Source organism: Hyaena hyaena, unplaced genomic scaffold (genome assembly GCF_003009895.1).
Source record: "Hyaena hyaena isolate Hyena2069 unplaced genomic scaffold, ASM300989v1 scaffold_404, whole genome shotgun sequence".
In the NCBI taxonomy this organism is placed as follows: Eukaryota; Metazoa; Chordata; class Mammalia; order Carnivora; family Hyaenidae; genus Hyaena; species Hyaena hyaena.
Window position 1 is genome coordinate 1,216,470 of NW_024081036.1, and position 24,276 is coordinate 1,240,745.

The 24,276-nt window shown below is 41.1% G+C and overlaps 1 protein-coding gene across 1 annotated transcript in view; it reads left to right on the forward strand.

Moving 5' to 3' along the window:
* The window catches only part of CD226 (CD226 molecule), an 83,986-nt gene extending 61,076 nt beyond the window's left edge, over positions 1-22,910 (forward strand). The window contains exons 5-7 of the mRNA XM_039251943.1: positions 14,634-14,736; positions 19,317-19,377; positions 21,879-22,910. Coding sequence (XP_039107874.1) covers positions 14,634-14,736; positions 19,317-19,377; positions 21,879-21,992 — 278 coding nt within the window. The 3' untranslated portion in view covers positions 21,993-22,910. The remainder of the gene's footprint in view (positions 1-14,633; positions 14,737-19,316; positions 19,378-21,878) is intronic.
* Positions 22,911-24,276: the final 1,366 nt, after the last annotated feature.

Sequence of the window (24,276 nt, forward strand, 5' to 3'; positions counted from 1 at the left end):
ACTTCCTTCCCCAGGTCGGGGAAGTTCTCTGCTATAATTTGTTCCAGGACTCCTTCAGCACCTTTCCCTCTCTCTTCCTCTTCTGGGATTCCTATGATACGGATATTGTTGCGTTTGACCGTATCGCTGAGCTCTCGAATTCTTCTTTCCTGTTCCTGGATCAGTTTGTCTCTTTTTTTGTCAGCTTCTTGTTTTTCTATAATGGTGTCTTCTAAATCACTTATTCTCCTTTCTGCCTCTTCAATCCGTGCATTGGAGGCCTCTAATTTATTATGGATCTCATTTATCGCATTTTTTAATTCTTCATGCCTATTTTTATTTTCCATTCTCTCTGTAGCCATAGTTTCTTTGATGTCCGTTATGTTTTTTTCAAGCCCAGCTATTAATTTTACCATTATTATTCTAAAATCTTGTTCAGTGATGCTGCTGATATCTGTTTTGAGCAGTTCATTAGCTGTCATTTCTTCTTGGAGTTTCTTTGGAGGAGAGGTCTTTCGTTTCGTCATTTTAGTTAGCTTTCCGGCTCTTGTTGGTTTTAAAGACTTGTTATGCTCTCTGTTTCTATGAGCACTGCTATATCCAAGAAGACTCTTTAACTTTCCAGGGCCTATCCTTTCAGAGAGTGTTTTTTGAATGGAATCACTTGGTCTCTCTTGTTGAGACCTTGGTTATTTTATTTTCCTATTCATAGTGATATTTGGGACTCTCCACCTTGTGTACTCTAGCTTGTTTCTTGACGTAGCCGTTAGAAGGCTCTCTCAGTGGATTCTGCGTCTTTTTTCTCCCAATCTCTCAGGCTTTGTAAGGTTTCCAATGGCTTCAGATCTTTTCTGTGTGATGTATGGGCGTGAGTGCAAGTACGGAGCTCCTTACTTCTCCGCCATCTTGCCCTCTCTTTAAACCAATTTCTAAGTGAACATCCTCTCCACACAGACATGAGCACACTCACTTTGGAGCTCCTGGCGGATGGTGCCTCAGATCATTTCACTGCCCACTTGAGAAGGGAGTCCAGGGAAAGGGAGACCAGCCCCTCTGGTCCAGCCTCTTTGGTCTGACTTACACCCTCACTTGCCACTATCACCACTCGGCATTTCATTCTTAATAGCGATTCTAGCTTTGTGTTATGATTCAATTAGTCAGGTACCTACTAGCAACTTCCACTAAAGTATTCCAGAGACACACTGGGGTGACTCTTGACAAATATTGACATACGCTAGGTGACCAAATAGGTTTGCAGAGGACTGTGTTATTTAAAAGGACAGGAAATGAAGAATAAACATAGATCTGTCATTTGTAGAGAAACATCTTTGATCCTCAACTGGTATCTTAAAGTTATTTACACTCCAATGATTCAGAGATTTTTTAAAAAAATTTTTTCTAATGTTTTATTTATTTCTGAGAGAGAGAGAGACAGTGCGAGCAGGGGAAGCTCAGAGAGAGAGGGAGACACAGAATCCGAAGCAGGCTCCAGGCTCTGAGCTAGCTGTCAGCACAGAGCCCGACGTGGGGCTCGAACCCACGGACTGTAAGACCATGACCTGAGTGGAAGTCGGATGCTTAACCGACTGAGCCACCCAGGCACCCCTCAGAGATTTTTTTTAATTGAAATATAGAAGACATGCAATATTCTATTAGTTTCAGGTGTACAACATAGTGATGCAACAATTATATACATTATGAAATGCTCACGACAGTAAGTGCAGGTACCCTCAGTCACCACACAAAGTTATCATACTATTATTGACTATACTCCCTATGCTGTACTTTTAATTGCATGACATATTTATTTTAGAATTGGAAGTTTGTACCTTTTAATCCCCTTCACCTATTTCACTCATCCCCCACCAACCTTCCTTCTGGTAACCACTAGTTTGTTCTCTGTATTTATCTATTTCTGTTGTTTGTTTGTTTTGTGTTTTAGACTCCACATGTAAATAGAATCATATGGTATTAATCTTTTTTTGATTCAGAGGTGTGTATATATATATATATATACGTATATATATAATGTAAATATATATATGTATATATATATATTTTTTTAAGTTTATTTATTTTGAGAGAGAGAGAGAATGTGAGCAGGATAGGAACAGAGAGAGAGAGAGAGAGAGGGAGAGAGAGAGGGAGAGAGAGAGAAGGGAGAGAGAATCCCAAACAGACTCCAGGCTGTCAGTGCAGAGTCTGATGCAGGGCTCAAACTCATGAACCACGAGATCATGATTTGAGAGCTGAAATCAAGAGTTGGATGCTCACCTGATTGAGCCACTTAAGCACCCCTGATTCAGGAATTTTTAAAAGGCATGTATCCAGCAGAGATATTTTTGGATATCTTTTTAAAAAATAGATACCTTGCAGTATCATTGACCACTCTAAAATTTATTTCTGGAGTTAATTCAAAATATTTCACTTTCACTAGAACTCAAAAGTAACTATGATGTTCATAATCTTGTAAATGTAAGAGTAGCATTTTATTTGATTAACCCACAAGAAGAGATTCTGCCTTTCAGATTACAAGGTTGAAATGTTAATGCTTTCAATTGGATTGATGGGGACGGAGAAATGACTTTAGCAGAGTGAAGAGTGAGTGAACTGAAAAATCCTTATTATCACTATGATGGACCTGGCGAGTACAGAGTAGATACTGACATGAGAAGACCATGTTACCAAAAGGTGGGATGTTTTCTGTGGCTTCCAGTTAAAGAAGTTCAAGGACACAATGCATTTGCCAGTGACCCCCAAATGGGTACCGTGTAGGACACAAGTTCATAAATACAGAAAACTGCAGGCTTGCCAAGTAAAATTATTATATTGTAAAATATATATATTATATTTATATATTTTTATATATATATATAAATCAGTATATTGATTATCATCAATAATAATGATGATGCTAATGTACCTTCAGTTTTTCATGCCTTAGAGCACTGGATAAATTCTTCACTTTTTCAATCTGTGTGTGCATGTACATTTGTAAGTTAAGGTATCCGTGAGCATTTGGTAGGAGCAGCACTGGGCAATCTGCTCTCTGTAAGCATTCGGTGGATACATGTGACACATAGGCACTTTTACACTCATGAAACACACACACATGCCAAGTCCCAAGTACTTTCATCAAAATAGGTTGTTTTGCTTTTATGTTGACTACTGTCTTCTCTTCCTGATTCAATAAAGGTATCAGTTATGCCATCCGGTCATGCAATGCCTACTGGAATCATTGGCTATTTTATTTTTACAAGGAGAGATCAGATGGGTAATGAAACTGGATCATAAAGCTGCAGATTTTAAAATGATTACTATAGCTTTTGTTTCTTATAGCCAAGCATTGGCTTTCATATATTTGCAGAGTGCTTAGTAAACATTTTCATTTTATCTATTTTTATTTTTTTCGCTTATTTATTTATTTGGAGAGAGGGCAGGTGTGTGCCAATGAGTGGGGGAAGGGCAGAGAGAGGAAGAGAGAGAATCTCATACCAGCTCCATGCTGTCAGTGCAAAGCTCAACATGGGCTCATACACCGTGAGATCTCACAGATCATGAGATCATGACCTGAGCCAAAATCAAGAGTCGGGTGCTCAACCCAGCACCCCAGTGAACTTTTTTTTTTTAATAAAGTGAGTTAAAATGGAATATTTGGAGGTAAATATTCAGCCCAAGCTTGTAGTATGTTTTGTATTCTGAAAAGGTCTATACAACATTTATAACACATTTCTATATAGGCCTTTATAAATACCATATAGTTTGAATTTTAAAGATTTCTGAAGACCCGAGGTAAAAGTTGTTAGCAGTTACAAGAATTAAGTGTCCCAGGCTTGTCTTGGCTACTATATGACAAACTCATGGATGTGCATATATGTGCGCTGGTCACTCTAAATTTTCTGGTAATTACTTATTCAATTGCTACAACAACTCTATTATTATGTGCATTTTATGACTGAGGAAAGTGACGCATGGTGAGATTGAGTAACTTATTCAAGGCTCCAGAGCTAGTAAGCAGAGGGGCTTCAGGATTCCAGCAGTTAACCGCAGCACTGTATCACTGCTCCAAGTGAAAGAAACAAGTCCGCACCGTCATCAACAAATTCATCACAGGAGAAGCTGCCCACGGAGAGTTCCACAGCCTTGTCTCCCCAACCCGCCTTTTAGATACAATAGATTTCAAATCTTTTTGTTTTTTAATATTTATTTATTTTGAGGAAGAGAGAAACAGAGCATGAGTGGGAGAGGGGCAGAGAGAGGGGGAGACACAGAATGCGAAGCAGGCTTCTGGCTCTGAGCTGTGAGCACAGAGCCTGATGCGGGGCTCAAACTCACAAACCGTGAGATCATGACCTGAGCCCAAGTCAGACGCTTAACTGGCTGAGCCATCCAGGCGCCCCTAGATATAATAGATTTCAAACCGAACCAATATACAGAGCGAGCGTAGGCAAAGGAATGGGTGTCTGGTCTCCCCAATGTTCTCCCAGGTCTGTGTGCTGAATTAGACTCGCTCAGGCCATCACAGGTGCTGTGTGGAGCTCTCTCCTGACTTGTCCCCTTTTCTGAGGTTTGTGGGTATAGGAAATTGTGTGAGGGAGGGCTTCCACACAGTCACGTGAGGGACGAGCAAAGTCAGATAGTGGGTCTTTGGGTCTGGAGGGGAGTGCTGGTGTCTGATGCAGTCAGGTCCACACCAGGAAGAGATGAGGGGAACTTTAGGAGTAGCCCCTGGACAAAGGAGAGTCAGGTTCTTGCTGGAGAGAATTGGTGATCGCTCAGCTCTCCCGTGGCTTCTTGGCTTTGCGGAGCAACTGCGCCCAAGGTCTGTACCAGGCCTGCCCACTAGCTTCCCCTTCATGGGGAAACCCACTCCCTTGAGCAACTTCCTGGGAATCTGCTCTACATTTTTAAGTGCAAACTTCTTCCATTTTATGCTCCTCCTTCCTCTCAAATCGTGGTCTCACTCTTGTTCTTGTAAAGACCATTGAACCCAGAACTGGAGGTATAAGCCATCAGAATTCTAGTTCCTCACCCTCAAGGACAGAGAGGGCTTAACCTCCAAAACCTCCTAAGAAAATCAAAAGTTTATTTCATATATTAACATACTCCAAATAGATGTATTCTCTCTCATTTATGGACCTTCATATCGAACAGCCAAATACATAAAATATTGAAACAGTATGGTATGCCTCCTGTGTTTTATTGCACAGCAGAAATGTTTATCTTGATTTCAGTAGAGCATTTGAAAGATTTCCTGTTCTATCCTTGTGGATACATATAATAGTTACACTGTAATGTAACGTTGCACTTGGTTAAACAGCAGTAATAACAACGGTGTGTTGGGGAATTATATTTAGAAGCAAAATCTCCTCACTCCCCAGAAAACAAAGGTAGAAGAGAAAGAAAACAATTTTATTATTGAATAAGCATTAAACCGGAATTGTGATGTGCATCAGACAGAAATCTCACCTTTCATGGACCCCACAGATACGACCCATTGTAGACATATTTTCAAGGTAAACAGTAACTGGTCCTCAGCTGAAGGACCTGACAGCAGCATTTGTCACACGCAGTTCAACCTAAATTCACCTGGTAATTGGGGTGACCATCTGCATCAGCTAATTGGTTGTATCCAAAGGAAAAATGAACTTTTTAGACCATTACACAAGGAGCTGATTTTGTACCTTGGAGAAAGGTGCCTGTAGGCTCCTACCCTCCCACAGAATGAAGAGGTAAGAGCACTCTCTTCCTTGATGATTACATTCCAAAGGGATGGCTTCGATTTACCACAGTAAAAGAACGCAGAGCAAGATCAGCAAAGGTAAGAGGCACATGGAGCAAAGTCAGAAGGACTGACTGATTTCCCAGAGAGAAAGCGGGTGTTTGGCATAAGCCATTGTTTGTATTAACAACTCAGGCACAGCAAACCACCCTAACCACAGCTAGGGGATGGTGGAAACACACAAGTCACCACACACTAGCCAATGGCCAACCTTGTATGCAGGCCTTTCTAAGGACATCGGTCTCTGGCCCGCTCCTTCAACTCTTTTCTGTACACTTAATTCACTAAGAACGTGAGCAAGGTTTGTGCAGTTCTTGACATTATGGCTTTGATGCATCAAATATGTGTGCACGAAGACTGAGGTTCATGAAATGTAAGAAATGTAACATAAGACTGAGAAATATTTGGGTGAAAGGATGAGACATCTAATGTGATGGAGTCAGCCATAAAAGTTTTCCCAGTAAGTGTATCAAACCAAAGATGTTGGCCATCCCTATGTCTCATACGCTGACTCAGGGCTCCATGCCCTGCACCAGTCACTGTAGAGTGCATTGGCCCACAGTACACGGCGTGATGCATGCAAAGATACCAGATAATGGAGCTAATACAGTCATCCTATATCGAGTAGGTAGACTTTATGGCCTGTCTTAGATGTGTATCTCAATGGATGTAAAATCTTTAAGTTCTTAAGTCATTTGGGAACTATTGTCCATCAAAAGAGGCAAACTCAGTATAGCAGAAATTGTACATTGGGTTGGAAACTTGCTTCTCTTGTTGGTTTCCTCCAGGACAATGATTTAGATTCTCTTACATTTCTGTTTGTGTTCTCTTATGTTTCAATTTCTTATGTTTCTGTTTTAGACATTTTTATGTGCCTTAAGCCTCTCAGCTCAAATCTGATAATACTTTTATTTTAAGAAAGAGTAATTACTCTTCACTCAGAAGAAAGATTAGAGGCTGATGTCATGGTTCTTCAGTTCTCTGAAAATAATTTATTTGCTAGGATCTTCTTGCTATAAAACCAGGGAAGGCTTCTGAAATACAAAGAGTATAAAATTGATTTGCACAAAGAAAGTTGACCTTTGAAAACTTGGAATAATATTACCATATCGGTATCCACTTGATGTATATTTCAGCCCTGCAGGAAAGTTCAACAAACTTTGGGCAGCCATAAAGATAATCATAGCTTATTATCTTATACATGTTTATCAATGCTACCCCTGCCTTTTCTGAGGAAGGTGTAACTAGCTACAGGAGTGAGCATCCTGCTACACATGACTAGTTCAACATGAAAAGAATACAAATGAGTTATTTTTTAAACCCTAATTTGAATGGATATATACAACATATAAGCATTCTATTAATAATCTATATATTACATAGTGCTTAAATATATAAAGCTCCTCTACATGTTTAATTGAAGCCCCAAAGCCACCCTTGGGGTTGATTTTATCATCATTTTGCAGTTGCCAAAAATGTGCCTGCGAGATTGTCTTATGATGCAGTGTTCCAGGGAAAAGAATTAGAAGGTAGGACTAGACCCCCAAGGCTTCCCTCCTCAGTGTGTTTTTTCAACAAATCAATGACTAGTGTGGGGTGAAGTTTGGATACTTACATTATATGGTGATCACAAATTAGGATCGACCTTACAACAGTATGTCAGCTCGCATATATCGACCCTGTAGGAATTCACGTACGATGTATATTCAGTCTACACCGAATGAAGTCTAATATCTCTGCTTTTCCTTTTAATGAGGTAAGAAAGCAGAATACCTTTTTTGTTTGTTTTTTGTTGTTGTTAATGTTTACTTATTTATTTTGCGAAAGAGAGGGTGCATGCATTGTGGGGGTGGGGTAGGGGCAGAGAGCAAATCCCAAGGAGGCTCCGCGCTGTCAGCGCAGAGCCCAAGGTGGGGGCTTGAACTCACAAACCATGACAGAAGCTGAAGCCAGGGAGTCAGATGTATAATTGACTGAGCCACCCAGGTGCCCCAGAAAGCAAGAATAACTTTAACGGGTACCTACTGTGACCTGTCCTGGGCTGGCTAGAGGCTCAGGGTCTGCGAGTTTTTCCTAGCATGTTGTTTAGTCCAGATACTTAGATTCTGAGTCACTTGGCTTCCTCACTTCCTAACCCACCTCAAACTGTAATAAAGGACAAACAATAGGCATTAATGCCTGCTCTTGCCGCCTGGCTGTAAGGGAAGGACCTAGCATCGTTTTCACCATGAGCCTTTCTAAAGGTTTATAACTCAGCCATAAATACTTGTCACTGGCAGGAATGTAGCCCGGAGGGTGGCAGTGCTGGAGTAAATTACTCATTTATATATCTCGCTGACATGCTCTAAATTGTTTTAACTGTATTTATCTTTTTTGATGGGAGGGAAAATAATGGCTTTATGGTTCACGACACTTTTGTCCTCCTATGAATCAAGACAGCATTGGGATGAAAATGAAAAAAAAAAAAAAAACTCAGCAAAAAAGTGACTGCTGAGAATACACAATAATTCCTTCCCTAAGAGAGGGGCTTGAGGGCTGACATTACTCAACCTGAGATCTATTAGCAGAATTTAGGCAAAAGTGAATGTTATGAACTATTGATTGATTCCCTGAAGCATCCACACCCACTGCTGTTCCTTTTTGTTTTGGTTTTTAGTCACGCGGGGCCCAGCAAGTTGAGTGACTACACCAGCTTCCAGATACTGGGGGTTCACGTTAGCACAGCAGTGGGTCAGGAAAAGAAGTCAGAAGCGGGGTTGGCTATAGGCCGGGAGGCTCTAGACTGCAGCATCCACTGATCTCTGGAGCATGAGTGAGTCTGCCCCTGACTCCCACGCTCTTACCCTTATTTCTTACCAAGAAATCCTCATTCTGTGTGTGTTTTTTAATTGTCCAGGGCCTTCCATAACTCCATATAAGCCCCATAAATCAAGTACAGTGGTATAATAAGAAATATGGTCTCTGCCCCTGGCTCTTCTCAGAGAACTCCAAACCCTGGCTAATTTCTGAAGTGGTGGGGGGGGGGGGGCAGAAGAGCTTTTGCTATAATATTTGGTCTTTGTCCCCAGTTCCTGACACAAGAGCTTCTGGAACCCTTGAATCTCCAGAGCAGTGAGTGTCCGTTTGCAAGTTAATGAGGCTGCTGGTGGTGGGAAACATGTAGAGAGATTCAGGATGTAGGGTGGGGAGCCAGAGGGACCAGCCATGTGATTGGAGGGTTGGAATTTGAAGCCCTTACCTTCCAGAAAAGGAAAGCGGTGCTCAGGGTTGAATTAATCATCATTGGTCAGTGATTTAAATACTTGTGTCTACCTAGTGGAACCTCTGTAAAACCCCTAAATGACAGTGTTCGGAGAGCATCTGAGTTGGTGAATACGTGGAGGGTGCCGGGAGGGGGGGGTCCATCCCTAGAGGGCATGGAAGTTCCATGTGTATTCCATTAACTGCCCCCATTAACATGTCTACTCATCTCTTCCATTTGGCCATCTCTGAGTTGTATGTTTTGCAATAAACTGGTGGTAGGAAGTAAAGTGCTTCTCTGAGTTCTGTGAGTTGTCATAGCAAATTATCCAACCTGAGGAGGGAAACATGGGAATCTTGGATTGATAGCTGGTTGGTCCATCAGAAGTAGGGAGATCTGGATTTGTGATTGGAGTCTGACATGGGAGTGGGGGGCAGTGAGGGTCTGCAGAGTCTGGGCAACTCAGGAAAGTTAGTGTCAGCAGTGTTGTGGGTAGAGATACAGTTTTGTTCTAGTCGATGTTTTTCCTTTAGGAACCAGATTCCTTTCTACACACCATTGCATCTGTAATGCCAAGTACACAGTATGGCTTGAGATGGTGTGTGTGAAAAGCTGAAGGAATAAATAAATCTGACTCCAACACATCAAACATTACTAGAAGAGATTAAAAGGAGATAACATATTTCACATTAAAGGATGCATTTGAAGTTTAGACTTGTAATTGAATAATGTGAAACAAATGACCAGTACATTTCAATGGTTTCTACTTAATTCATTTAATAGGAGTTAAATAAGGAATGCCATCTTAATTCTTAAGGATTCTGAAAGCATTTCTTCAACAAAGTTCTCTACATCTTGTACTTTAAATTTTTTAAATACATATTTATTTTTGAGATAGAGAGAGACAGAGTGCAAACAAGAGAGGGGCAGAGAGAGAGGGAGACACAGAATCCGAAACAGGCTCCAGGCTCTAAGCTGTTAGCACAGAACCTGAAGCGGGGCTCGAACCCATGAACCACGAGATCATGACCTGAGCCCAAGTCAGATGCTTAACTGACTGAGCCACCCAGGCGCCCCTACATTTTGTATTTTAAATATCACTAGTCGGGTGCCTGGGTGGCTCAGTCATTAAGCATCAGACTCTTGGTTTCAGGTCAGGTCGTGATCTCAATGTTTGTGAGTTCAAGCCCTGCATTGGGCTCTATGCTGACAGCACAGGGCCCAGTTGGGATTCTCTCACCCTCTCTCTCTGCCCCTCCCTGGCACACTCTCTCTCTCTCAAAATAAATAAATAAACTTAAAAAAAAGATTAAAAATAATATCACTGCTAAAATTTGCCTGATCTGTTTTCAGCATGTAGACCTTTACATTTTTATACTATTTTTTTTTCTGTTTAATAAAAGCAATACATCACTTAGAAATTTTGGAAAGTACCAAAAATCCCAAAGAAATAATTGCTTTTTTAAAATATCATTTATTGGCAAATTGGCTAACATACAGTGTGTAAAGCGTGATCTTGGTTTTTGAGGTAGAGTCCTGTGGTTCATCGCTTACATACAACACCCAATGCTCATCCCAACAATTGCCCTCCTCAGTGCCCATCACCCATTTTCTCCTCTCACCATCCCCTCACCCCCCTCACCATCCACTCACAGTTTGTTTTCTGTATTTAAGAGTCTCTTATGGTTTGCTTCCCTCCCTCTCTGTTTGTAACTATCCCCCCGCTTCCCCCATGGTCTTCTGTCAAGTTCCTCAAGATCCACATATGAGTGAAAACATATGATATCTGTCTTTAGGAAATAATTGCTTTTAATGCCACTCCCTGGAGATCATCACTCTAAAATTTTGGCGTTTGTCACCTTGCAGACTTTTTTCCTCGAAGTCCTACACTTGGCTGAGGTAGTATAACATGCACAACTGTGAATTCTGGTCTTGAAATGTCACTTAACCTTGTATCTATAGTCAGCATTTTCCCATTTCGTTGGGATTCCTCACACACATCATCCAAATGTCTGTAGCCAAGATTTACAGGGTGGGCTCCAGACCAGCAATACAGGCATTGCATGAGAGCTGCATCTGCAGGGACCCACCCAGACCTACTGGGTCAGAGATCTGGAGGGGGGGCATCCAGTCATCTGTGGGTCAGCAGCCCCTAGATGATGCAGAGGGAGTTTGAGAACCCCAGCTATGTGGTCTGGCTCTCAGTCTCCTGGGGGAGGCGGAATAAGAATTTTCTTTTTTACAGTTATAAATGTTTTACAGAACCCTTTGTTCACATTTCGGAGTATTTCTTTCAGATACAGTAATTAATCAAATGTATACTCACCTAGTGAAAGGGTATGATACATGGAGACTGAATTCGTTCTGGATACAGGTTGTGGTAGTTTTCACTCCTCCAAATACAGCTTGAGATGCTCTCTCTGACCACAGCCTTCCTCTTACACAAACTTGTTCTTTTCATGCTTTTTCTTTTTTTTTTTTAATTTTTAATGTTTTATTTATTTCTGAGAGACAGAGAGAGAGACAGAAATAGAGAGAGACAGCGTGAGCAGAGGAGGGTCAGAGAGAGATGGAGATACAGAATCTAAAGCAGGCTCCAGGCTCTGAGCTAACTGTCAGCTCAAAGCCCAACGCAGGACTCAAACCCAAGAACTATGAGATCATGACCTGAGCCAAAGTCGGATGCTTAACTGATTGAGCCACCCAGGTGCCCCCTTTATAAAAATTTTTTTCATGCTTTTTCTTAGTAAGTTATTTGTATCTTTCATATTGTCTTCTATAACTTTTTCTTTTTTTTTAATGTTTATTTATTTTTGAGAGGGACATAGGGTGTGAGTGCGGGAGGGCCAGAGAGAGAGGGAGACACAGAACCTGAAGCAGGCGCCAGGCTCTGAGCTGTCAGCCCCGAATCCAATGTGGGGCTCGAACTCATAAACTGTGAGATCATGACATGAGCCGAAGTCAGATGTTCAACCAACTTAGCCACCCAGGCGCCCCTATAGCTTTTTTTTTTAATAGCAAGGATGTGTTAAAGCTACTTTTTTGTGCCTTTACATGTTTGTGATCATTTTAGCCTACAGATATTTTTCACCTGACCTGGCCAATCCTACGTATTTATTTATTTTTATAAATCTAAATGCCATTTCTCATTCCTGAGATTAAATAGTATTTACTTATATTTTCTTTTAATGTTTACATGAAAAAATTTAGAACTGTAGTCCACTCAGATTCTTTTTTTTACCGTAACTTTTTTTTACTGTCTAAATAGCATTTTTTTATTAAAGGTTTTTATTTTTTTAATGTTTAAATATTTTTGGGAGAGAGAGAACGAGAGACAGAGAGCAAGCAAGGAGGAGCAGAGAGGGAGGGAGACACAGAATCTGAAGCAGGCTCCAGGTTCTGAGCTGTCAGCAAAGAGCCCGACGTGGGGCTTGAACTCACGAACCATGAGATCATGACCTGAGCTGAAGTTGGATGCTCCACCGACTGAGCCACGCAGACACCCGTAAATAGCATTTTCAAAAGTGCTTAAACAATTTTTCTATAATACTGTCAGTGAATATTTTAATCATAACTTTCACTTGCTCACCGTGATTCCCTGTTTGATTTAACCTTAGCACCTGTGATATTCAAATTATTTCAGCACAGCAACTGTGGTCCCCTTATAGTCCTGTGTTACAGCGAAAAATAATGTCAGGTATTTTGTTCATTTACTTTTTATAATGTACCAAGAGCTTAAAAAGCTTAATTTCTTATCTGACGGGGAGAACATGTCATTGTTCCTTTTGTGAGGGTGTTTCAATGCATTTTTGTTCTGAATAAATTTAGCTTCTCCTCTCTCCATTATAGTTGGATGGAAACCATTCTTAGACTTTGTGTATGTACAAAGTCTATAAAGTTCACACAGTTTTCTACTTTTATCCACCTTGTAGTTTAAACAAGTTTGAAAAATGAAAGTAATATTTATGAGTTGACTTCATTTCTCTTTGCAGTAAAGCTTACAAAAGAGTGTGTAGATGGAGACTTTGAGCCCCTATCATGAAAAAATCGCAGCTACCTAGTGGGTCAGGAAGGAAGAAATAATCTGAGGGAAAGATCAGGAAGAGTCTAATGAAAAGCATGACTTGCAGGTTGGCGTAGGATTGCAGGTGGCACGGCGTCACGGGTCAAGCATTGAACTTTGATTTCAAGGTGGAGGGAAATCGTAGTGTTTGCCATAGCCTGGCCCCTTCCTGCTAGAGGGGAGACTGGAGGTGTGCTGCCCCAGAGAGAGGTGGCTGTGGGGACATCTCCCAGGTTCTAATTCACTCCCCTTCTGGGCCACAGCAGGTACTGGTGGGGTTTCTTCTCCTGGGAAGGAGCTCTGTGGGAGGCGGTGGGAGAGGTGGATGGCGGGCCGGAGGACATCTTTAAAGATAAAATGGTCTCTGACCTCATTGGAGATCTTGCTCAGAAGTGATGTTTCTCTCATAGTTTATTGCTTATTTGAGTCTCATCTCATTAGAGTCTCACCGCAGTCCTGTGATGTAATTGGAACTGTTGTCATTGTCATCACTTGACAAATGAGGAAAGGCAAACACAGAAGCTTAAGGAATTGGCTGGAGGTCACACAGCGGAGGGGTAACAGATCCAGGAAGAGAGCTACAGATTCCTGGACCGTGGTTCTCTGTGCTTAAGCACTAAGCCGGGGTCACATCGGTTTTTCAGATGACTTTTTATCGTTAAGTCCAATTGAGTAGAAAATATTTCTTAAATTCTGCTTATAAAATGATACTGTCGTGTGAATGTACTTAATATATTGGCCTTAAGAAGTAATCTTCATTTACGGGGCGCCTGGGTGGCTCAGTCGGTTAAGTGTCCGACTTCGACTCAGGTCATGATCTCGCGGTTCGTGGGTTCGAGCCCCGCGTCGGGCTCTGTGCTGACTGCCAGCTCGGAGCCTGGAGCCTGTTTCAGCCTGTGACTCCCTCTCTCTCTGACCCTCCCCTGCTCACGCTGTCTCTCTCCCTCTCCTAAAAATAAATAAAACTTAAAAAAAAAAAAAGAAGTAATCTTCATTTATATACACTTTTGATAGTTTTCTTTTTCTACAAAAGGTTTTGTGTTTGTCACTGGGAGCACATTAGAGTGAAGTGGTATCTGTCCCAAACATAGTCTTTCTATCCTGTTCTTTTTTTAATTTTTAATTGAAGTATGGTTGACCTACACAATTATATACATTAGTCAATGGTCATCACAACAAGTCTGTTACCACCTGTCACCATAGAAAGTTATTAAATATTATTGACTATATTCCATAGACTGTACTTTTCATCCTTGTGACTTACTTATTTTATAACAGGAAGTCTATAACTCTTAATTCCCATCACCTTATGTATTCTTGTTCTTCTTAAGGCATTAAACTCAGCTGAATCAAGGAACTAACTCTGTGAGGAGGCAGAAATATTTAGGAGACTCTAAAATAAAAATTGTCTTTTCTTCTTATCCTGTTTTCTTTCATTGGATTCTTTGTTTTGAATTAGTACTCTATTTGCTTAATGGACCCTTTCCTCATTTTTCCATCTTTGGTTTTTCTTTTTTTTCTGACTTGAGCTGAATTCCTAATTCCTACTATCTATTTTTTCCTTCTAGGTAAAATGGAAAACCAGTATACCCTCTTTGTGGCTGGAGGAACCGTTTTATTATTGCTGTTTGTAACCCTAATAACCACCGTCATTGTCATTTCTTACCGCAGGTGAGTATTGCAGCTCATTCTGAATCTGGTTTCCCCTGAGTAATTCCAATCTGAGGGGTTCTGTGTTAATATCCAGTAGTTGGCCAACCTGTCTTAGCACTCACATACACAAATATTTTTCTTACACGAAGGAGAAGTAGTTGTGGGTAATATCAGGGGAGAAAGCTAGCGCAGTTCACTTAAGAATTAATAGGAGCTGCTCCCACATTAACAAAACCTTCATATCCTGGGCAGACAACTGCCTGGTTCCTCTGTGCTGCCTCCAGTGCCATCTGTCTTCCTCCTCCTGCAAGGAAAAGAGGCTGCTGGGTGTGTGTGTGTGTGTGTGTGTGTGTGTGTGTGTGTGTGTGTGTGTTGGAAAGGGGAGAAGAAAAGGAGGAGGGATTCTGAGAAGGGGAAGAACAAGGTTGAGCAGCAATGATAATTCATGTGTTCATTCATCAAGCATCTACTTCGACGTAGTGAACAAGACGTGACGGAGTGCACATTCTAATGAACAACATAGTTTTAAATGGTTGTAATTTCTCTGATACAAGCAATGTAGCTAGTATTCCTAAAAAATTATTGGGGAAGAAAGGTGTTGGCGGGGGCTAATTTAGAGACAGTAGTTGGCCATTGACCTCAGCTAAAGTTTCCCACCTTTTACTGTCTTGTGGCACCCTTAGGGATTTTCTAGGGTTTTCTTGGTTGACTCTTTCTCCCTTCTCTTGCTGTCTTACATTCCCCAACTCACTTGTCTATGTATTTGTTGCAATCTTAGCTGTGATCATATTGAGTTGGAATTACTCTTCCTTATGTTCCACTTAAAGTGTTCTCTTCTTAGAGAAGGGAAGGAATACGATCTCTGCTCTTCTCTTTTACCCCAGCAATATTACCAAGCACACGCATACGCGCACGTGCGTGCGTGCACACACACACACACACACACACACACACATGCTTGTGCATGCATGTATATTAATGGGTTATCAGGCAGGTTTCTCTGTCTCGTCTCCGTATCCTGACCTCACATCTTTGGAAGCTTGTGGTACTGCTCAGTTGATATTAGTGAATATTCTCAGTCTGCTTCCTGATGCCAGGTATCTCCTCTCTCCTCTCCTTCTAACACATTTACTTTTCCCGGGTGCTCTTCTAGAAGCAAGACTGATCATGTCCTTCCTGTTTAAACCTTTCATCATCTTCCTACTGCCACCAGAATGACGTTAGAAGTCACGAACACTGTATCAGAGGTGCCTGTTGTTCTGACCCCCACCTAATTAGTGGAGCCCCAATCAAATGCTCACTCATATTTTCTACTTTACTCCCCTTGATGTTGGAAAATTTTGTTAAAACTGCAAATCTTTAAAAAAACTAAAAAAATATTTTTTTAATGTGTACCTTTGAGAGAGAGAGATGCATGAGCAGGGTAGGGACAGAGAGAGAGGGAGACCCAGAATCCAAAGCAGGCTCCAGACTCTGAGCTGTCAGCACAGAGCCTGACGCAAGGCTTGAACTCACGGACTGTGAGATGATGACCTGAGCCGAAGTCGGACACTTAACTGTGCCACCTAGGTGCCTCTAAAATATATCTTTAGAGAGAGGGCATGTGTGAGTGAGTGAGGGGTGGACGGAGAGGAAGGGGGAGAGAGGAACTCAAACAGGCTCCATGCTCCATGTGGAGCCCAACTTGAGGCTGGAGATCATGACCTGAGCCGAAATCGAGAGTCAGATGCTTAACTGACTGAGTCACCTGGACGCCCCAAACTGCAAGCCTTATTCTGTGAACAGAGTCAGGTGACTCTCTTCCCATTTGAAAAGCCAACAAAATGCTATTTCCCAATATTTGGCCTTACTCTTGTGGATCATTCCAGGCGTGGGACACATGTCCCCTGTGGGAGGTCTGTCCTGGAAAGCGACATGATGTCACCATGTGGACTCACATTGTACTTTGTCTCTGCCGCATCTCACAGGCTGCTTTGTAGCTGAATCACTTTTGTGCTTGTCCTCCCTCCTGTTCATAATGACAGGATTGTGTTTTGTTCATTTCTTAGTGAAGCATTTAGCACTTATGTTTCCAAATAATGGATGGTCAGTATGTATTTGTCTAATTAAATTGAATCACGAAACAGTCATTTCCCCTTTCTCTCCATCATGGGCTGCCCTCAAGTCTTCTCCCTGGTCAGAAATTAGCAAATTGAGAGAAGGAATCCAGGATGTCAGTGACACAGAGGATTTTTCTAGTGCTTCACCCCGGTTGATGAGAAATGCGCTGAGGGCAGCTCCAACAGCAGGAGCATCCGGAACGCGGGCCACAGGGTAGGACAGAGTGAGTGACAGCATGGATCTCCAGAGGGTCACAGATGTTGGGCATGATGGATTTAGCTTCATGAAAATGCATCACTTTTACATGAATAGCTAAATTGAACTGCAGAATACATTGTTCCATTTGGCTAAACGAGATAAAAAGATTCACAGACTTGAATGCGTTATCGTGGCTGAACATCACAAAGGAAGACACACTTGTTCTTTCTACTTTCTTGCCCGTATCTGTTTGTGGTTGTTACTTGGAATGGAAATGTTTTGAAAAATGACCCCAGAGCTTAAACAGCGGCCTTCTTGACTCTGTGTTAGTCACTGTTTAAAATAATCTCGCTGCTTCGGATGCACTGACCAGGGGAGAAGCCAGAGGAAGCTGTAGTGTGCCTGAATGAAACTGAGCCCTTCCTCTACAGCCAGCACCTCGTAGCCTGTGTGTACGGGGGTCCAGGGGCATTTCCCACACTTCTCTGCTCTCAGTTTGTGTTGCTTCCAGTTAGAGATCAGAATGGTAGCATTATCAGTCAATGTGCTTGGTGGATGTGTGTGGCGCCGGTTAGGCAGGTTGGAGCCAAAAGGCAGTCTGTTCATCGACACCCGTGTTTATAGGAAGAAATGTAATGTTCAGTGAGCAAAATGTTGCAGATGTATTTTTACCTTTGTTGCCCACTTTGATGTTCTGGCCCAAGAGGCTATTTTGCTTTGCTCGGGACTATCGTGATTTCAGCCTCCTCTCGGGGAATCTCTTTTGGATCAAGCCAACCAGAATGGCTGCTCAGCCTAGAACAAAACACAGTGTTTACTGTCTTTATTTTGCAGGGGACTGAACTTTACAGATGCAAACGATTAGTAAATTGCTGAGCACCAGTTAAACACAGATCATCTGACTCCAAGCTTCTTGTTCTCTTTCCTCCATGATGCCATCTATTCTAGGCTTATGTCAATAACATATATATTTGGAGCTCTTTGGGAAAATTAATTCTGTATTATGAGATAGCAAGCCTTGTGAACCATGATTTAACAAAAGATCCAAGGTCATAGATTTGTTCCCTTCTATTTGTAAATAGAAGGCAGTAATAGCACCTGTCACACAGATTCTTTTGAGGAGTAAGTAATTTATATGGAAGACCTGGAAACATGACTTTCACATAATAAACCTACACATCAAACAATTAAATAAGTTAATCGTGTAAAAGAGACATCATAAGTAAACAAGTGCACCCAGAATAAGATAAGTTTGTGATTATGTTGACGTAGCAGGAGGATTTCAGGGCGACTAGGAGAGAATACGTCCATCATCTGAACCACTGTTCCTTGGCGGGAGACTAGCTGGCTGGTTTTTAAACTTTCCATGAAGGAATGACACCTTTATCTTTTTGCAAAAAGGAAAACAACCCCACATTTTTGCATCTGGTCCATCTCCTCTATGGCCTGATAAGAATCTTTTCTTTAGGGAGATGAAAAAAAGATAGTCATCATCTCCTCATGATAACTATTTTCATACACTTGGATAGAGTCATTCCATGTACCGCATTCAATTATAGTAGCCTTCTTTTCTTCTCCTCTTGAATTTTCTCTTCAAAGGTTCCTCCTGAAGTGAGGTGTTTATAGTTTTCCTTGGGACGGTGGAGAGTGCATGGACTCTCCTGGCTCCAGGTGGCCCATTGACATCCAGTGACGTGATTCCAGAAGCAGTAGAGCCTAACAGTCATGAGGGAAGTCTGTGGATTAAAATTCTGATACTGCCACTAACCAACCATGTGATTTGGTTCAAAGTGCCTCAGTTTCCCACTCTGTTACATTTATGGGTTTGGTGAAAGCTAAATAAAATAATCCATAGAGGAGGCTTAGTAAAACACCTGGAAGTTTCTGTAAAGGGGAACTCTATTATCACTGGCATCTGAGAAGTTACACTGTGGCATTTAAAATAAAGTTCTGTATTGTGGGAAATCTCTAAGCCCAAGATTATTCAGAAAAGGCAGTAAGCCATTTATGTAACAATTCACTATGAACCATTCTTTAGGAAGCTCACTGAGATTAATTACTAATGCATACTGGCTGGATATCCATTTAGATCTCTTCACCATCTGTGGAAGATAAAAAATGAAAAATTAGGTCAAGGGAATTTTGAGTAGGTTTGTATAAACCAACCATGGATGCTGCTTCAACATATTAATAAAGGCATGTGGGCTGGGGTACAGGTAACGTATAATACTCTATTATATGCAATAATACTTGTGTTGGAGTGTCATATGTTAATACTTCTATTGAATATGTATTCTCAGGAGAAGGAAACAGAAAAGAGGACTATTTAAAGAGCACAGAAATAAGGATGCACAGAATAAGGTAAGTTCTCTCAGAACTGTCATTGCTCCTGCTTCGGCGCATTGTAAACATCCTGTAACATCAGTCCATTTTGCAGTCAACGACCTTATTGTTCCTTCAATAACCTGGCCATGGAGTTGCCTGTAATTCCAGTGTCATCTCTTTGAGGAAACACTTGTTTTCTGACCTATTTTCCCATTATTAATGCTCTTTGAAACAGTTTGTTTTATATCAGTACAAATGAAAGGTACAATCACAACGACATCCTAATAATCAACACTATGCATTCCCAACATCTGTTAATTGGTTTCCCAGGGCTGCCACCACCAAATTATCACAAAGGAGGTTACTTAAACAACAGAAATCTATTCCCTTGCAGTTCTGGGGGGTTGAAGTCCAAAACTGAGTCTCTGCAGGATCTGTTCCCTCTTGGGATGAGAGTCTGTTCCACGCTTCTCTCCTGGCTTCTGGCGGGTGGTGGCAGTCCTTGGCCTTCCCCGGCTGATGGACCCTTCACTCCAGTCTCTGCCTCTGTCTTCCCATGACATTCTTTAGTGTTGGCATGCACATGCCTGTCTCTCTTCCCTTTTTATAAGGCATCAGGGGTGTTGGACTAAGGGCTCACCTTACTTCAGTATGACCCCATCTTAGCCATTCACACCCTCAACAACCCCACTTCCAAATAAGGTCGCATTAAGAGGGTTTAGGAAGTGCATTCTTTTTGGGGGGGGTCACCATCGACCTAGAACAGGCATTATAATAATATTTTTATATTCTAAGTTTATTGTGAGGATTAAATTACACCATGTAAAAGACCCGAGGCATAGCAAGCACATTAGAAAGACACAGTGCTATGCTATTTATTATCATTATTATGGTTTTTATTGATGTATTAACTAAAGGATTCTCAGATTTCTTTTTTTAATTTTTTAGTATTTATTTATTTTTGAGAGACAGAGAGACAGAACGAGAGCAGGGGAGGGCAGAGAGAGAGGGAGACACGGAATCTGAAGCAGGCTTCAGGCTCTGAGCTGTCAGCCCAGAGCCCAATGTGGGGCTCGAACTCATGAACTACGAGATTATGATCTGAGCCAAAGTTGGCCGCTAAATCAACTGAACCACCCAGGTGCCTTGTTTAACTGAAAGAGTAGAAAATCTCTTCTGGGTTTGCAGATAAGCAGGATACTTATTTTCATAGTCAATGCCTCCACTATTGGTCAGATATTCTCTTTAACATACATTATTCTGTTTACAAAATTTTACAGTAAAACATTTCTCCAGGTGTTATCTAAAATTACATCCCTTTCTCTTTAATTATTTTCAATTGAATTCTACATCGCCAAACATCAAGTAATAAAAAGTTTCTCACAATCTAACATGTGTGCTTCAGATTTCTTTGTTACCTATTTATCTGTTGGTTGGAACTTTTTCTTCTCTTGGTTACTCTCCACACAACAAAAAGTGTTTCTGGACAATTCATGGCTGGCTTTTTGATACTAACTGGAAAGACTGAGGAAGTCCTGCCTTGTGTCACCTACCTCTCTAACAAGCAATTAAATAGTGCTCTGTCATACACAGTTGCGGGGCTCCCTGCTCTGTCCTTAGCTGCTGTCCACTCAAGCCAATCTAAAGCCAAGTTTATTGCTGTGAATTTCAGAGGAGCAAAAGAGCTTTGCATCTTCCTGCATTAAGTGTTCAACTTGTTCAGACTTCTATAGACTAATGATCTTTTGAATGATGGTTAGGAAGTTAGATAACAAGTTGGATTGTGAAAGAGGAAGAAGCTAGACCTACCTGATAGTTTTGGGGTTGTAGGCACGCTCCTTAAGTAACAACCGCAGTGTCACTTTCCCTTTGCTTTTGGCCTGCACACACGGGAACCGGTCGCAGTTTCCAAACTACTCACCAAAGGACCCCTCGATCTTGTTTTCCTTCTCTTCCTCTCAACTTCCCTCTCTTACCCATACCTACCTATTTTCTGCCACGTATATAGATAGGTGGTCAAAGTGACTTGATTAGGATAGAGAATATTAATGATTTTATAACCTCATTTTGAAAGTAATGCCACCATTTTGTTCATTTCTTTTATTGTGTTTAGTTGCTTATTTTTAAGACAAGAGACTGTGTACTTTAAAAGTATTGTTTCTTAAAGCATTCATTCAATGGAAATGATTGAGTATCCACTAAGGAAGATGCTATATTAGACTTCCATATAAAAATGAGAATAATTGTTCTTATCAAACACGGAGAGAAAGTTCTGAGGCTAAGCAGGTATTTCATAATCTATAAAATGTAGCAAATGATGATCTAGATTAGTCTCCTGTTGCATGTCACTCTGAGCCCCGCAGGTCAAGAATGTGACTTCTCATAGAAGTTCAGTACAAGGAAGAGACTCTTTGATGAAGTTAATCATAATAGATATTTGACTTCTATTGTGGTTGATTTAAGAGGAGATTTGTTTTGGGTATCTTTGGTTTTTGCTGAAATGCAGTGAATCATTGACATTCTGTCTGTCTTCATAGGCAACCAACAACTACAGAAATCCCATCTCTACTCATCAGTCCTCGGATAGTGCAAGAGAAGATATTTACGTCAACTACCCAGCCTTCTCTCATAGACCAAAGACTAGAATCTAAGCTTTTTCCTGGACTTGAGCAAAATTTATGATGACTGTTATGTACATGGATCTTAATACAATTTCTTCCCACTACACAGTGCCTATCCTGGATACCAGTTAGCTAAATTTATTTAATTTGATAGGAAAGATACTTTCTTACCTAGAGAACATTCTTAACAGAAATGTTTCAGAAAACCTGACTCTAATTAGCTTAGACATGAAGGGAAACTTACTGAATCATGTAATGGGACCATCCCAGGGAGATGAAGCTTCAGGCAAGGGTAATTCACAGAGGTTTAAATGTCATGCTTAGAATTAAGCTCAAGCATAAACCCCTTTCTGGATCCCCTTTTGTGGTGTTGGATCCACTTTATTGGTGTTAGCCTCTCATTCAGGCATTTCCCTTGTGTTTCCAAAAACTCTTGGCAATTCATAATCCTTGTTTCTGCCTGGGAGAGAGTTTACTTCTCTGATAGAGCAAATAGACTTGGTTATTTGTCAAGCATTAAACAGGCAACATGGCTGGTAAGGATGGATTGGTTTAAGTCAATTAAGGGTTCACTTCTAGAACAAGGAGTGAGGCCAAAGCACATTACTGGGAATTCAGAGTATCATTAGATGAGGGAGACAGGGCCTGGAAGCTGGGCTGGTTACCAACAGATGTGAACAGCAGTGCCATTCCGAGACATCTCTTGTTAACCAACTAAAAAGAGAATATGTGGACGGGTATGGGTCAGCTCTCCCTCTGCCTACTGGAAAATCTGCTATATCAGCAGAGTTCAGAAGAGTACTTGGCAGCAGAACAAAGGAATGGCCAAGAGGAAGATAAATGTGACACGGAATCTCTCCCCTTTCTCTTATCAAATAAAGTAATCTCTGATCTACATAGAATTCTTGCCACTATCCCTGGTCTAGCTTTAAGAACAAGTGTAGTAGATGGTCCAATGATAACTTAATGTTTTTGATATTGAATTTTTTCACTGTTGAGAATTATTTTATTTTTTTTAAATGTTTACTTATTTTTGAGAGAGAGAGAGAGGCAGGTGGAGGGGCAGAGAGAGAGAGAGGGAGGCATAGAATACGAAGCAGGCTCCAGGTTCTGAGCTGTCAGCACAGAGCCTCACGCGGGACTCAAACTCACAGGAGGTGAGATCAACACCTGAGCAGAAGTCAACTGAGCCACCCAGGTGCCCCCAAGAATTATTTTTAATATGTAAATCCTCTCAAAAGAGTCAGGCATCTAGGCATTATTGGTTGCTGTTGTTGTTGTTGTTTTAAATAACTATGTGAAATCTGAATATAAGAAAAAGAATGTTAGCTGGAGTGTGGTTTGGGTTGTAGGGTCGAAATGTGGGGGGAGGAATATTGGAGAGCTACAGGGAAGGGGGGACAGGGAACAAAGAACGTGAAGATCCAGAGAAACTTGTCCTGCTTCACACTTTGGCCGAGACAACCCTAGTGAGTCACTACAGAGCAGTTAGTGGCCTTTATGCCGTTGTCCAAATTCTAGATGGAGGCCAACATGAAAAGTGTTTCTGAAACCAAGTAATGAGAGCACAATGGTCATTGCCAAAGACGGCGATCATTCATGTCTCAAATAGTTACTATTCATCTCTAAAGATTCCTCACAAAAATTGCATCTGAGGTATCAAAGTTGTAGACTTTTTGGGATAATTTTAAGTGAACCAAAACCAAACCCTTAGGTTATCTAGGCAGATTCTAAGCTGTTATTTACAGTTTTAAGCAAGTCCGTTGGTGTTTTATGATTACAGCTTTAATATGCACGCCAGATAGTGCAATAACTCTGTGAATTACAGAAATTGTGAGTGCTCTATCTGTTTCAGAAGGGAAGAAGTAAAAAAGGTTACTTCTCAATTGTATGTACATCCATGTATTTAGTTGTTATTTTTATTTTTGGCTTAAAGATCTTTATACCTGGATTCATGAGATATTTCCAGAAATATACCATTATAACCAGATTGGAAGGTAGTTTACAAGGCAACAATTCTGCTACTTTGTTAACTATATCAGAGCTATAAAAGTTTCCATGGCTGAATCTATCAGTATGCATGGTGAAACAAACCTAGCATTATTTCAAAGATAAACGATTTCTTTTTCCTAAAAGTCAAAGACAGTCAAAATATTACTTTCTGGAAGATTCTGATAACCAAATTCTCAATGACGAATACGAGTGAGTGGTAAAACATTTCTATCATCGCAGTATGGGGAAATGTAAATCCCGCTTTAACAGAGGAAATGATCGTGGGGGTGTGGGTGCGCAGTTCAGCCAGAGAAAACCATCT